A 12450-nucleotide genomic window follows, 5' to 3' on the forward strand; every position below is an offset into this window, starting at 1 on the left:
ATCCCTGCAGCAGCCCCGGGGCCCGCTGCTGCGGCAGCGGCTGCTGCTGCTTTTGGCCAGTACCAGCCCCAACAGCTGCAGACAGACCGTATGCAATAGCACATGGACTCCTGAAGGAAGCTCTTTCTTTCTCTTCCTCTTTTCAGCCTTCCAGTATAAGTAGTTAATCAGAGACAATTCATATTAACTTAAGGAGCTTTAAGGAAAGCGATGCTATTGCAAAACTTCATACAGTATGCATCCAAACCGTGTTGTTAGAGGGGAGGGGTAGTGCGCTGCAGACAGACCGTATGCAATAGCACATGGACTCCTGAAGGAAGCTCTTTCTTTCTCTTCCTCTTTTCAGCCTTCCAGTATAAGTAGTTAATCAGAGACAATTCATATTAACTTAAGGAGCTTTAAGGAAAGCGATGCTATTGCAAAACTTCATACAGTATGCATCCAAACCGTGTTGTTAGAGGGGAGGGGTAGTGCGGCATGTCTAGTCTCAAGTATCAAGCCAGAAGAAGATGGGGGAAAAAATACTGTACTGTCATGAAAGAGTGGCAGGAGTAGCAATGGGACTTCATACTTTCAAACAAACAAGAACCAAAAATAGCAAAGGTGTACTTTTTACAGCATCAGGGAAGCAAAACTGCCTTTTATAAGTAAGAAAATGGTCTTTGAAAAGTTTGAACCAGGGAAAAAACTGAGTCAGCAATATGTAATCTATATCCATTTTAAGAGGAAACAAGCTTAAAGCACTGATTGTCCTTTCTAGCTTTTGGAAGTTGTCTTTGTGAGGCAGTCCTTTCTCACTGTCTCACTAACGGGCATCGAACAACCCAAGGAAGATGGCCAGCTAGTAAGATGGCGGACAGGCACCAAAGTTATTTTCTCTGTCCTCTGGATGAGTGGAACTATGGAGCAAGTGATGTGGAAGTAAGGGGTGCAACAGCTGTAGAGACAATCAATAACACAGACAGTTCTGGACAGAACACATCACTCGTGCTCATGTGATGAGCTTGTCACATCTTAATCCCTCGCCCCATCCTGTTTCACTTTTGGGAAACTTTAACTGCTGGTGTCAGCTATTCTGATTCTAAAATAGGATCAGCCCTTTACTACAACAGCCTTCTCTATTTATTGCATCTATTCGTAACTTGTGAATAAAGGCAGGAAGAAGCTTAATGAGTTAAAACCTTTAAGAACTGTTCTAAGGGAAGTTTCGCTTCTGAAACCATTTGTACAATTTTAGTATCTATTTCAGGACTATATTTAAAGTATTTATTAGCAAACATACAGTACACAGGGCGACTTTTGTTACCAAGACTGCAGTTCTTGAAGGGTTAATGGTATGTGATTTATACTGTGCCTTAATTGTTATGCTATTTAAAAAGAAATATTTATTTTGAAAGTTGTACTATGCTGCGCTCTAAAGAAAGCGACTTTAGATGTGACACTGTAAAATTATGTATTCATCTCATGGCATAAATTATTTAGTAGGCTTAGATGTAGCATATTAAATATTAACCTAATTAACTAAGGATGTTGACTTGGATTTATTTAAATTCAGTATGTGCACTGTATGAGGGTACCCTTAATTTAACACTTTTTTTTAGGTTTTTTACATAGAACAGTGCTAGTTCATTCTTTTTCCCCCCCTCTAGTTTTTCATGTAGACCTCAAATACATTAGTACCGTTTTCTCACTCATCTGTATGTTGACTATTTTTCCCTTTGCTAGAAGATGCTGCTTTACATTGTCCTGTGAAACTACAATACTTGCAATTTTTATTCTTGACTGAAATGGAATTTAATATTTTACACTGTATTGGATTTTTTTTATACTTGAACAATTTCATACAAGGGAAGACAGGATAGCATTTTTATGGACTTTATCCAATGTCACTGGATTTATGTTAAGTATTCTGAATACTAGCCAGTGTTACAATGTAGACATGACTCTCCTGTGCATATTATTTATTCAGTATGTATATTGCTTTACAACATTTCAGAACTCTTAATCTATTCACTTGTATTAAAACAATAAAAAATGTTGTTGCATCCTGTCTAGTGCTGTTCTTGCTCAAATAGTCTTAGATCTTTTTTTAGTTAAAACTAGGAGGGCAACCTTTTATGTAATTTTCCTTGTTCGTAGGGTGAATAGCAGCATATGCACTTGGAATACATAGACTGATATGAACTGTATCCTGTGGAGGAAACTCTACAGAGAAGATCTGCCCTGAGGGTTATAATAATACAGAGTGAAAGGGATTTTAGTAGGGCCCAGGTTACTTCTGGCTTTGTCCAGTCAGGTCTTAAAAGTCTCCAGGTGGAAACTGCGTGGCCTCTCTGGGTAATCTATTCCACTGTCTAATTATCTCCATAGTCTTCTTTTTTTTTTTCCCTTCTATCTAGCCCAAGCCTCCCCTGTTCATTTATAACCTTGGTTGCACATTCTTTGGCAGAGAGCCCAGCTGTATCTTCTTAGTAACCTCCCTTTAGGAACTGTAAAGTTGCTGTTTTCTTCCATAGCACTTTATACACACACCCCCCCCCAGAACCTGCCTAGAACCCTACTGCCTCAGACTCTCCTCACAAGTCTCATGCTTCACCCTCCAGCCATCATGTTGGCCTTCTAATGGAGTCATTCAAGTTTTTCAATAGGTTTCATGTGCCTGGCGACTCACTCTGTCTGAGTGAAAGGAAATAATCCAGTCTCTTGATCTGCCATCTGTGCTCCTGTTGATGCAGTCTTGCGTACTTTCACAACTGCCAGAGTCTACCACTGACTCCTGTTCAGCCTGCCCCAAGCCTCCCAGATCCTTTTCAGCAGAGCTGCTAACAAGCCAGTCATGCTCTGGGGTATGCAGGGGATATGCAATCTGTCTGAGATAAAAGACACTATTTGTCCTCACTGAATTTCATGAGGTTCCTGTTGGCCTAGTCCTCCAGCAAGTCTAAATCCTGCCAAACGGCATGCCTGATCTTAAGCATATCGACTACATCCCCGCTTTAGTATCATCGATCTGCAGACCTAATAGTTCTGTGTCCTGTCTCTTCCTCCAGGCCATTGAGAAAGCTATCAGACAGGACAGACCCCCAAGCAAGTCCCACATAATCGCTCTCTGGACAGAGTATGAGCCTTTTTTACCAATGATCTGGTTAGTTTTTTGCCTATCTGAAATTTGATACAAGGATTCTGGGGCAGACTACCTGAAAAGCCTTGCTAAACTCAAAGTAGACAACATTCTCTGCTTTCCCCTCATCAACAGATGAAGTCTTCTCATCGCAGGAGGTAAATAGGTTGGTCTGGCATGATTCACCCTTGTAAATTTATGTTGGCTGTTCCCAATCACCAGACTTCTCTGGAACAGGTTGCTCAGAGAAGTTGTGGATGCCCCATCCCTGGACGTCTTCAAGGCCAGGCTGGATGAGGCTTTGAGCAACTGGGTCTAGTGGAAGGTGTCCCTGGCCATGGCAGGGGGGTTGGAACTAGATGGTCTTTAAGGTCCCTTCCAACCCAAACCATTCTATGATTCTATGATTCTCCTTTGTGTGCCCAGAAATAACTTCCAATGTTGCTCACTCCAGGATTGTTCTGTAGTTCCCATGATTGTCCTTCTTGCCCTTTCTGAAGCTGGGTGCATCATCTCACTTTCTCCAGTCATGGAAGACCTCCCCAGTCTCCATGACCTTTCAAAAATGATAGTGAGCAGCCTCACAATGACAACAGCCAGCTCTCTTAGTAACCTTGGTTGCAGCACATCTGGTCCCATGGACTTATGTGGATCGAGATTGGTCAAGAGGTCCCTGAATCCCCTTCCACACCTGGAAGTTTCTTTTGTCCTTGAACCCTTCTTGTAAGTGCAAAGTGGTGTTATTAAAAACCTGAAGGCACCTTTTTGCATATAGTATTCGAACTGGGAAGCACTGAAGTAGCTGCTCAGACCCAGTTGATGATGGATTTGTAATGTTTAGGAATACTCAAGATTTCAGTATCAGTCCAAGCAGTTACTACCTGATGATGCCTGAAAGAAGCCTGTGTGAAATGCATGACAGTCTTGGCCAGTTCTTCGAGGAAGAAGGGGAATGTTCACACAATCTTCGCACTGAAATTCATTACTGCAGCTGTCATTCTTCTAATGACTTCAGCAGAAGCACAGGCTTGATGTAGAATTTGAGCTGTTCTTTCAACAAACCACAGAAGTGGTCTTTTTCAGCTGCAAAAGGGAGCAGAAGTGAAATTGAAGTGATAGAAAAGACTTTTCCTGGTTCTGGGGTCAGACTTCATTTCACCATGGAGGATTATGAGAATCAGTTGTCCAGAACTGGCACACCCACTAACATCCTGGGCTGATGCTGTTGTGTTCCGTTCTTAACAAGGGCTTATAGCCTGGCTGCTCAGAAGTGTTGCCAAACTGCCTTTTGCAATCTGACCTTGTAGAGCGCAATGAAGCATTCATTCTGCTTAGAAGCATGTAAACACCCAGCAGGGAGGTGAGTACGAAACAATACATGCCATTTGCTCCCATTTGCCTGCCCTGGTCTTCCCCAGATAGGGTCTGCCTACAAGACGTGGTATCAAGTAGGAATTAAAACCAAAACTCCCTCTGAATGGAAGAGAGGACACTGATGGCTCAGGAAACTGTGTGGCACAGTAACCTATTATTCAATACAGGATGAAGAAAGCATATTTGCCTACTTATATACACCCCTGGCAACATCCTTGGGCCTTCCCCTACCTCCATCTGGAGGTGACAGACACGCCTTGGTGGGGCATGAAGGGGAACGCTTGGTGATCTGGAGGGGGGCTGTGTTGTGGTGAGCCACAACAGGAACAGAACAGAAGCTTATGATTCAGTTTATAAAGGTCAATTCAGAAAAAAATGTTGGCATTTTACTTGAGAGATGGCATATATATAAGTAGTAAGAAACTGCACACAATGCGATTTCCAGTTGTGTTTCCAAAACATTCAAAAGAGATTATACACTGAAAAGTGACAAGTGCTGAGTTCTTTGCAGAGGGAGGGGAGGAATTGCTAAGGAATGTGTAGATTAAAAAAGTTGTAATACCTTGAAAGGTTACATTGATGACCTGGCTGTTAGAATTGTAGTTTTTCCTAATATTTGTATTTTCCTATTAACCAGTGAACCTAACTTGGCATTACTAGACTTCATCGTATCCAATTTTTATTGGATTTTTCAACACATGAAAGGACTGTATTAGGATAAAAACAATCATGCAACCATTCAAAGCACCTCTTAGTCACCCGATGCTAAGCCATTTCAAACCAAGTAATTCCTTACCTATGCTCAAACCTTTGTGAGAAAAAGCATTCTATTCTGAACCTATGTTTTAGTTCTGAAGAGCCTGCACATATGATTTGAATTGTCTTCAGTGCAATTTCAATTTATTTTCCAAGTGTTTAGTACAAATAAACATGTAAGCAACGTATTCAGATTGCAAGGTATGCAACTTCCGTCTTGTGTTTCTCTGTGTGCTTGAACTTCAAACTTGTTAGGTTATACTTCCTCAAACTGGCAATAAATCAGGCTCTGGGCAAAGTCTAGCTGTAAAATTCTCAGGCCTTCAGGAAATTTTTTATGAAAAATTTATGAGAAAGTAAAAACTGAGTATTATGATGGAATCTAGCCTTGCAACTATCACCAAAATACACAATGCTGTAGGGGTACAGTAAGAAGAATGGGAAGAATGGGATATTGAAAAGAAAAACCGCTCAGCCTTACACTACCGTTAATATCACCACATATTACAGCCTATTGGCTTTCAAGATTATCTTACAAGATGCATGCTCAAAATTTACATCCAGCTGTTGTTTCTATATCCCTAAAAACAACATGAAAATGCTCTTTTAAGCTAGTTTACTACATTTATGCCACCATGTTATTGGGTGTAAGGATCCCAAGGAACAAATTCATTATAAAGTTATATACTACATTTAGCAAAACCAAGAAAACACCTGACAGTAGCAGGCCAAGATTTTTAAGGACTTTTGAAAACAGCATGGTTATGTGTAAATTTACAAAATGCTCACTATGACCGATGATTGGGTTTTGGGGTCTTGTTTGCAGATTTTTTTTTCCTCCAAAGCCCATTCTAAAATTATGAGAAAAAATAGGCTTGCATAGTGTCAAAGAGTAAGGAGAAAACTACAGCTATGACAGTGTTCAAACATGCAGATATGCACACATAATAATTATCAGCTTTTCTCAACATAAAGAACATTAGCTCTGGAATATTTCCCAGTTCCATGTGCCCACTTTGCTAAGATAAGCCATGCATTTGGGCTGTCTTGAGCTATCATTATTGTTGACCTAAACAGTCTAGCAATAGAGAGGAACCCACCCAAGTCTGTTTCATTAGCAAGCATCTGAAATCCAAAAGACACTGTCCAAATTAACTGGTGAGAGGTCTCCGAGATACACATACTCTTTAGCTCAGCACCCTCGTGTTAATCTTTGGACCAGACTTCACTGTGCCAGCTGCTTCTCCCCTCTCTATATGTGGCTACTGTGGGTGATGTGCTCCTCACTTCTATGCAGGTCAAGGGCTTTTGCAGGTGCCCACTCACTTCCTACTTAAGACTTAAACTGGGTAAAATGTTTCAGTTACATTGAGAAAACACCACAGTCTTTCAACTCAAACTTTATAAAATCTGGAAAAATCTTTACAAAAGAGCTCTTCCTATCCATAGCTCACCTTCTGAATTCACCGATTCCATGTGAACCAGAGCAAAAGGTGTCAAAATACCAAAACTGACAGAGGTAGAACATAAGCAAAGCTCACTGAATCCATCACCTGTCATTCATATGGTGAAAGAGTTTTGTCACTTCACGTGCAAAGGACATGAGTCAATCTTTACCACACAACTGAAGAACAGAACACATTTTTATTCAGCATTGCAGATAAGGGATTTTGCCACCTAGTGTAAAAACTTTTACTATTTGGGGTTTTTTTTGGTCTCAATTTGTAGGGATGACAAAAATAAGCTAAAGTTTAAAACCCTGCCGTAAAAAAAAATCCCTCCCAGAAAAAAATTCAGGTGAGTTTTTAAACATTTTGTGGCAAATCTTGTTTACACTGGGGATAGTTGGGCAGTTTGGGAATGTTTTATGCAGACAAGTAAACTTGGGCAAGAGGAACAACCTGAGGATAACAAAGTTGAAACACAAGCTTTTTTCCTAGGGTATGCCCAAAGCTTTTTTAAGTAATAGTTAGTCACAACTATAATTAGCAACGAGGGACCTTAAAAGTGGTCTGCCCTCTTTGTCCAGTATGCTCTCTTCGTAGCCTTGGAAGATGGTAGGTAGCACATTAGTGCAATAAGGAATGTCACAGAATGGTCAGGATTGGAAGGGACCTCTGGAGATCATCTAATCCAATCCCTCTGCCAAGGCAGGTTCATCTAGAGCAGGTGGCACAGGAATGCATCCATGTGGTTTCTGAATATCTCCAGAGAAGGAGAACCCACAACCTCTCTGAGCAGCCTGTTCCAGTGCTCTGGCGCCATCAGAGTAAAGAAGTTTTTCCTCAAGTACAGGCGGAACTTCCTGTGCTCCAGTCGGTGCCCACTACCCCTTTGTCCTGTCGCTGGGCACCACTGAAAAGAGACTGGCCCCATCCTCTTGACATCCCTCTTGACCTTTAAGTTATTTATAAGCATTGACGGGATCCTCTCTCAGTCTTCTCCAGGCTAAACAGACCCGGCTCTCTCAGCCTTTCCTCATAAAAGAGAGGTGCTGCCCTCCTTGATCATCTTCATAGCCCTCCTCTGGACTCACTCCAGTAGTTCCCTGTCTTTCTTGAACTGGGGAGCCCAGAATCGGACACAGTATTCCAGATGCGGCCTCATCAGGGCACAGTAGACAGGGAGGATGACCTCCTTCGACCTACTGGCCACACTCTTCTTAATGCACCCCAGGATACCACTGGCCTTCCTGTCCACGATGGAACGTTGCGGGCTCATGGTTACCTGGTTAACTTGCTGTCCACCAGCACTTCTAGGTCTCTCTCTGAAGAGCTGCTTTCCAGCAGGTCAACCCCCAGCCTGTACTGGTGCATGGGGTTATTGCTCCCCAGATGCAGGTCTCTACACTTGCCCTTGTTGAACCTCATTAGGTTCCTCTCACCCAACTCTCCATCCTGTCCAGGTTTCGCTGTGTGGCGGCACAGCCTTCTGGTGTATCAGCCACTCCTCCTGGTTTTGTGTCATCAGCAAACTCGCTGAGGGTATCCTCTGTCCCCTCATCCAGGTCATTGATGAAGATGTTAAACAGGACTGTACCCAGTACCAACCCCTGAGGAACCCTACTAGCCACAGGCTTCCAGCTGAACTCTGCCAATGATCACAACCCTCTGAGCTCTGCCATTCATCCAGAATGTCCACAAATCCTTTTTCAAAATACAGTTATGGAGTAGTGCACATTCATTGGCATGAATGTATGTTATGAACACTATTTAAGGAAAATGTGGTCTTCATAAACCAAGCCTTATGTATCACAGTATACCAGTTTATGCATTACTCTTTCCAAATTTTCACCAATATTGGCTTTTATCCGTTCAAAAACTACTTTATCAAGTAAACTCTTTTCTCATTTTCCGTAAAGTGCATCCTGTCACTAACCTGAGTGCCATCATAATTTATACTGGTTTTCATGTAAGAGAGAGTACAAAGATCTTCAGCCTTTATTCTTCTGTAAATGTCACCAGTTCCACATACACTACTGTATCTTGAAACTGATTTTCCTCTGACCTTATCAAGAACAACAATTTTCCTGTCCACTCTAACAGCACCTGGGAACTTGCCAAAAGAAATCAGAATCTAACGTAAAGCTCCGAGAGCCACAGCTGAGTGTGAAAATGGGAGTGTGCCCATCAGCCTGCAGAAGGCTCATGTCAGAAAGGAGCTGCCCCTGACGTGGCTGCAGCAGCTCAGCTGAGTGAGAGCCCGAGAAGGGTACACCATAGTTGAAAGGGCTTTCGGCTATGCAAAAGGCAAGCAAAGCAGCACTGCAGGGTCCTTCTGGAGAAGAAATTTGAAGAACAAAGCTGGCTTCAAAGATCTTGTATCTGGTCGCCTATATAATGCAAACTGTACGGAGTGCCTCGATCTGATCCTGACAATGGCAGTGGTGCTTGCCAGAAGTTGTCTAAGAATACAGGTTGGCAGAGATACAAACAGTGCGTGGAGGAGCCTCAAGGAATCTGTCTTTTCTGAACTCCGGGCATGGCAGTATTGGTGAGAAGCAGGCAGCGTCTCTGTCTTCTATTGCGTTTAAGATACAGTTTATTTGAAATGTGGCTGGACTGTGTTGATGATAATTTGTTTTAGCAGGGGAGAAGTTGCTGCAGAGAGAACAGAGTAGCAAGCTTTGGGCACAACCAACATGAGCTCAGGGATAGGCAGGGACACTGGAGCCAGGGTGCAGGCTGAAAACAGATCTGCATGAATACACACTGAGAGAATGGCTAGAGGCTAGAGAGGTTTGCTCTAAAGGGGTGAGAAGTACAGTCTGCTCCGTGGTGGTGGAAGTGCTATTACTTGCAATCATCAAAAGGTTTTCATGGATTCTTGATGTCTACTGTGGTATTTAATGTACTTATGAGGATGGTATGATTGTTTGGAGTTTAAAAAACAAGAGCAGGTCTTCCAGGTCTTAAAGGGCTGAGAACAAGCGTAGTTATTGCCCATTTGGTCACTACTGAGGACAAAGTCATAAATATGCCAATATGAAAACAACTTGTTTCTCAATGGGATGTTACTAAGTCTAGGCAGGGTAACCTGCAAAGTCTTGGGTTCCGTCGGTTATACAGGTAAAAAAAATTTAACTATACTAACTGAATTTTAATTCTTAATTCAGCAATGATCTCCAAAAAAGAGCTATTTTACTGCATTGTTCACAGAACCTAGTATGTAGAGGCTTACCTGTGTTTGCAAGACCATCAGGCTACCCCTGAAACCAACACACAAAAGCCTTGTCGTTGAGCAGAGCAAGCTGCATGTAAACCCTCCAAACAGCACTTCGCTCTGCTGGGCATTCACCTGCCCTGAAATTTCTGGTATGGGAACCTACTCCAACATCTGTGTGTGTGTAGTGGAGGGATAATTCTACTCTTCAATGTGATGTGCTAGAAAGACTACATGTTCATGCTTGTGATGAACTTTGGGTCCTCTTCTGATAATGACTTGGTGCGGAGAAGAGGAGGGGAAAAAAATACTGAAGTGATGCTCTGCTTGTTCCCCAGAGTCTAAAAAAAAAAAAAAAAAAAAAAAAAGAAAAAAAAAAAAAAAAAAGAAAAAAAATCAGTGACAAAATCTCTCATGCCGTTCTCATTCTTGAGAAATGGTAGAAAGCATCCCACCTTGGGATTTTTAGAGAAACTATATGGATTAAGACTACTCAAAGAGCAGCATGTGGGGGAACCATGCCAACTATGAAACTGGAGTATCATGCTCCATTTAAATGGAGCTAGGTGCAGTCTGAGTTTGCAGATTTCAGAGCAACTTGTCTGGATTTGCAGGTTCATGATCCTGCTGCAGGAGATCTTGCAAATGTAGTCTCTCCACCGCTGCCTCATTTGAATTAAAACTACAACTGACCAAACCATTCTTCCTTCTGCAACTCAAATCTTCCTTCTTTATCAAAGACTACGACTACATGAACCTGGAGAACTTTCTTGGCGGGGGGGGCGGGAGGGGCGGAAATTGTCCCAGGTCACAAGGTGGTGCAAAGCCACTGGCAGAGATCTTCTTAACCTACAAGCTGGAAAGCAGAACATGTGGAAGGCAGAACTATTTCAACTATCAAAGACAATGCATTGAAAAAAACAGTTGGACAGTGCCTCCCCCATTATTTCTCAAATACACTATCTCAGTTCTTTTCAGATAAGTGCACCTGCACTCATTTCTCATAAACTCATTTAAAAAAATAAAAAAAAACAGAGGCCATCTGTATTTACACCAGAATGTAGAATACTAAATTGCCTAGTCTGCTGCTAATCATGGAGAAAATGAGAAAGGGAAGCTGAAATTTCTTATTCCAAGAGAGAAATTTACTTAAGCATAAAAAGCGCAACATTACATCCTACGTGCAAAATTTCTTTTAAGTTTATGCTTTTGGTTAATTGTTCCAGTTAGGGGAATATAATGCCAAGGGCTTCCAATTCGAAATAACTTCTTTTAAAACACATTGTCAAAGGCTTTCAGGTGTCAGAAAAGTTAATTTGAATGCTTTCTTTAAAAACAATTAATTTGCACCATGAACATTTCTTCTCACTCAGTCCGAGTGTTTTTCCCTAGGCCAGACATGCATAACTTTGTCTGGCAAATGTTCTAGCTCTGTCTCATTTGTTATTTTATCAGGTTGGATTGTAAATCTTCTGACATGACCTTATTATTTTCTTTATTTAAAATATTTAGCATATGCTACATAACGAACTATACATAAGTGGCAATCATTCGGATGTCTTTCATAAAATGTCTTTTAATAAAGTGCTCAATCTAATATATTTTAACCTGCATTTTTATACCCTTTCCCCTTGTCAATTTGCTCTATTATTTTATTATTCTATGAGGCTACTTTCATGCCCTCCAAAACTGCTGCTGCTGCAGCTCGTCCTGGATATAAAGCTGTAGGTCAGGCAGCATGAAAGCTATCAAAAATTTGCTGCCTGATTAAGGTTTTGTTGTTGTTGAAAAAGAATTATTGACTTTTTTAATTTTCTCTTTCACTTTCATCCTTCTCTCTGCCTGCTATTTTTCCTTCTCTCAGGCTTCAAGCTGAGACTACGCTTTCTAACATTTTCTAGTTCATTGAGGTCATTAGCAAACAGCTTCAGAGAAGTCAGACAGCATGTTTGCTCTTATCACGTTGCTATATTTCAGTTTCTGATGGGAGAGAATCTATTAAGATCTTCTCCTCTACTACTCTTTTCACATAAGCTCTTTGTTCCTTATGATCTATGGGTGAAAAAATAAAAAGTACACAAATACTGTCTCTTGCTTTCACAGCTGAAAAACAGCAGAGCCACAATTTCAAAGGTAAAGAACATGCTACTGTATACACATACTGGCAGATGTCTTTACATCACTGATGCATGCACCCAGGCTAGATTCAAATATGTGACCAGATGCAAGTAAATTATAAGCTGTATGTATAATAAAATACATGCAAAAATACAGATGCAGTTGTAATGCATCAGGCCTTGAAAAATCTGCCCCACTGTGCATTTTTATAGTTTACTTTCCAAAGTCACCACATTCTTGTTACAAGCTTGTTTTAGACCCTGCCAAATTCTAGAGACTGTTCGTCAGACCCTTCAAGCCTGCCAATGCCTCCAGCTAGGCCTGTGGAATACAAAGCCATCTAAATCTTATAAGTCCTACCCAGAATGAGATTTGAAACTATTAAAATCAACAGCTACCAGCGTATTTTCTTCACAGAG

The 12450-nt window shown here is 41.4% G+C and overlaps 1 protein-coding gene across 1 annotated transcript in view; it reads left to right on the forward strand.

The window, feature by feature from the left end:
* The window catches only part of RBM24 (RNA binding motif protein 24), an 8000-nt gene extending 7901 nt beyond the window's left edge, over window positions 1–99 (forward strand). Inside the window, exon 4 of the mRNA XM_010148408.1 lies at window positions 11–99. Within this exon, the coding sequence (XP_010146710.1) occupies window positions 11–99 (89 nt within the window). The remainder of the gene's footprint in view (window positions 1–10) is intronic.
* Window positions 100–12450: the final 12351 nt, after the last annotated feature.

This window comes from Eurypyga helias, unplaced genomic scaffold, assembly GCF_000690775.1.
Source record: "Eurypyga helias isolate BGI_N326 unplaced genomic scaffold, ASM69077v1 scaffold3363, whole genome shotgun sequence".
In the NCBI taxonomy this organism is placed as follows: domain Eukaryota; kingdom Metazoa; phylum Chordata; class Aves; order Eurypygiformes; family Eurypygidae; genus Eurypyga; species Eurypyga helias.